The sequence below is a fragment of the Genypterus blacodes genome, unplaced genomic scaffold (genome assembly GCF_046128005.1).
Source record: "Genypterus blacodes isolate CSIRO-AG114 ecotype Tasmania unplaced genomic scaffold, CSIRO-AGI_Gbla_v1 ptg000030l_1, whole genome shotgun sequence".
Taxonomy (NCBI): Eukaryota; Metazoa; Chordata; class Actinopteri; order Ophidiiformes; family Ophidiidae; genus Genypterus; species Genypterus blacodes.
Window position 1 is genome coordinate 439621 of NW_027466843.1, and position 2497 is coordinate 442117.

The following is a 2497-nucleotide window of genomic DNA, read 5'->3' on the forward strand; positions in this document are numbered from 1 at the left end:
TTTAGGTGCGCGTACACACACACACACACACACACACACACACACACGTAGTTATGACAAGATGCAGACTGTACTCTCCAACTCATCACAGCTCAGTTCCACATTGTATAAACTTCTCCCTCACCTGCCGACACACACACACACACACACATACATACATACAGACCTCTGTTAATGTACATCTGCCTCAACAGTATCTCAGTACCATTATCCGTCTCGGAGGGGACAAACACATTCCACAGGACACACAGGATGCGTCTGACAACCACTGTACATCACATGTTGGCCCCATATACGTTTACAAAGGAGCACACACTCCATGATGTAACGTTTCCACTAAAGCTCCTTCCTGAAACGCATTTCACATCTTTGACAGAAGCCGAAACATGACTTTGCAGTTTTGGTAGACGGTTCAGTGGTGCCTGTGTTTGTGTGTGTGTGTGTGTGTGTGTGTGTGTGTGTGTGTGTGTGTGTGTGTGTGTGTGAGTTTGTTTGTTTGTTGTTTTGCTACTGAAACAGTAAGCAAGGAGCCCCTTCGTCCCATTGGTCCTCGTGTTTCGAGGGTGACGTGCCGGAAAAAGTCAAGAAAAGGAAGGAAACTCAAGACAGGAACGTGAATGGGATTGTCAAGGCCTTCGCAATTGTATTCTGTGAATGAAGGAAGGAAGAAGCCTCTCTGTAAACTCCTCCTCGCCTGTGCAGTTCGTCCGACGCAGCGGCTGAGGTCAATAAGCTGCATGCATCACAGCAAAGGTTAAAGAGTTAGACAGTGGGGTGGGGGTGCAGGGGTGCAGGGGGATCCACATCAGGGTCCTCTGTGAATAACAACAGAATGCTTACACTTGTATGACTTAACCCATCTCTGCACCGTTAGTCCAATCCTTCGATCCTTTAAAAGTTCTGTATGTTCTCGTAAACCCCCTTTCGGATGCGGCGGGGCCCTCAGAACGTGCGTTTCCACGACTTACAGAGGATCTTCTGGAAGGCCCTGCGAAAGTCCTGGTTAAAGATGGTGTAGATGACAGGGTTCAGGGAGCTGTTGCAGTAGCCGATCCAGAAGAAGAATTTGAAGAGCGTCTCGGGGATCTCGCACGGCTTGCGGCAGATCCCGTACAGGCTGTAGGAGAAGAAGAACGGGAACCAGCAGACGACGAACACACCCATGACCACAGCGAGGACAAACGTGAAGCGCTTCTCCCGAGCGGCCGAGACTTTCTTGCGGTTGACAGTGCTCCGACGTTTGCGGCGCGACGAGAACAGGTCCATGGACTTGGAGCTGGCACGTGACTTCCTGCTGGAGTACTTCGAGGCAGAGCTGCTCTTCCGACTCGACTTCCTGTCTTTCCTGTCGTCGTTATGGTGCTTGGAGGACACCGAATTCTTTTTCGGTTTCTCATCTGACGAGCTGCTGTCTTCAAAGTCGTCGTCGTGGTCCGCCGACTGCTGCTTGGGTTGGTTTGGTAGCCGGGACCCTACTTTTGGCTCATGGCAGTGACCATTCTCACGCTCCTGCTCTTTCATGCTCCCGCCCCTGTCAGACTTTATAGACTCACCTCTTCCCGCTTCAGCTCGTTCTGTACCGTTCTCCTGAGGCGAATCCATTTCCCTCTTCTTCTCTGACATCGTCCTGGTCCGGGTCTTAGCCACCTGGTAGATCCGGATGTAGACTAAAATCATGATGACACAAGGTGCGAAGAAGGAGCCAATGCTGGAGTAGAGGATGTACCAGGTCTCGTCGTTCAGCTCACACTGGGGGCTGCTCTCGCTGCTGCTCCTGTCCATCGATATCAGCGGCGGGAAGGAGATGACCGCCGAGATCAACCACACCACCACGATCATCGCTTTAACTCGCTGCGGTGTGCGCTTTAAGTTGTATTCTACTGCCTGAGTCACTGACCAGTATCTGTCCAAACTAATAGCACACAGATGGACAATAGAGGAGGTGCAGAACAAAACGTCCAGGGCCAAGTAGATGTCACACCAGATTTTCCCAAAGAACCAGTAGCCCATAAGTTCGTTCGCCAGGGAGAAGGGCATGACCAGGGTGGCGACCAGTATGTCCGCGCTGGCCAGGGAGACGAGAAACAGGTTTTGGGGGGGTTTCAGCGCTCTGCTCGTTAAGACGGCGATCACCACCAGCACGTTCCCGACTATGGTGACCAGTATGAGAAAGCCCACAAGTGCTGCCAGACCCCAGATAGCCAGCTGGGAGTACTGGCTCTGGGAGGTGGCGTTCAGGGAGATGTTCCCCGTCTCCACCACGTCCACAAAATCGGAGCCGTTCAGGAAATCCATCTTTATAAGTCCCGTACTTACTGCGTTAAATCAGAGGGGAAAAACAATCTGGAAAAATATTCCATTACGACTTCATCGCGTTTTCTTCCCCTTATTTTCTCAAAAACAAATCTACATCAATAGCATTTTTTCTTTCTCTCTCCTCCGCACCTGCGATCCTCCACATGCTGCAAGTCTAAGAGAGAGAGAGAGACGGAGGGAT

The 2497-nt window shown here is 51.2% G+C and overlaps 1 protein-coding gene across 1 annotated transcript; it reads right to left on the minus strand.

The window, feature by feature from the left end:
* Window positions 1-942: 942 nt before the first annotated feature.
* adra2c (adrenoceptor alpha 2C) lies at window positions 943-2295 on the minus strand. Its single transcript, XM_076145757.1, has one exon. The coding sequence runs from the start codon at window positions 2293-2295 to the stop codon at window positions 943-945; it is 1353 nt and encodes a 450-aa protein (XP_076001872.1).
* Between the last annotated feature and the right edge of the window lie 202 nt (window positions 2296-2497).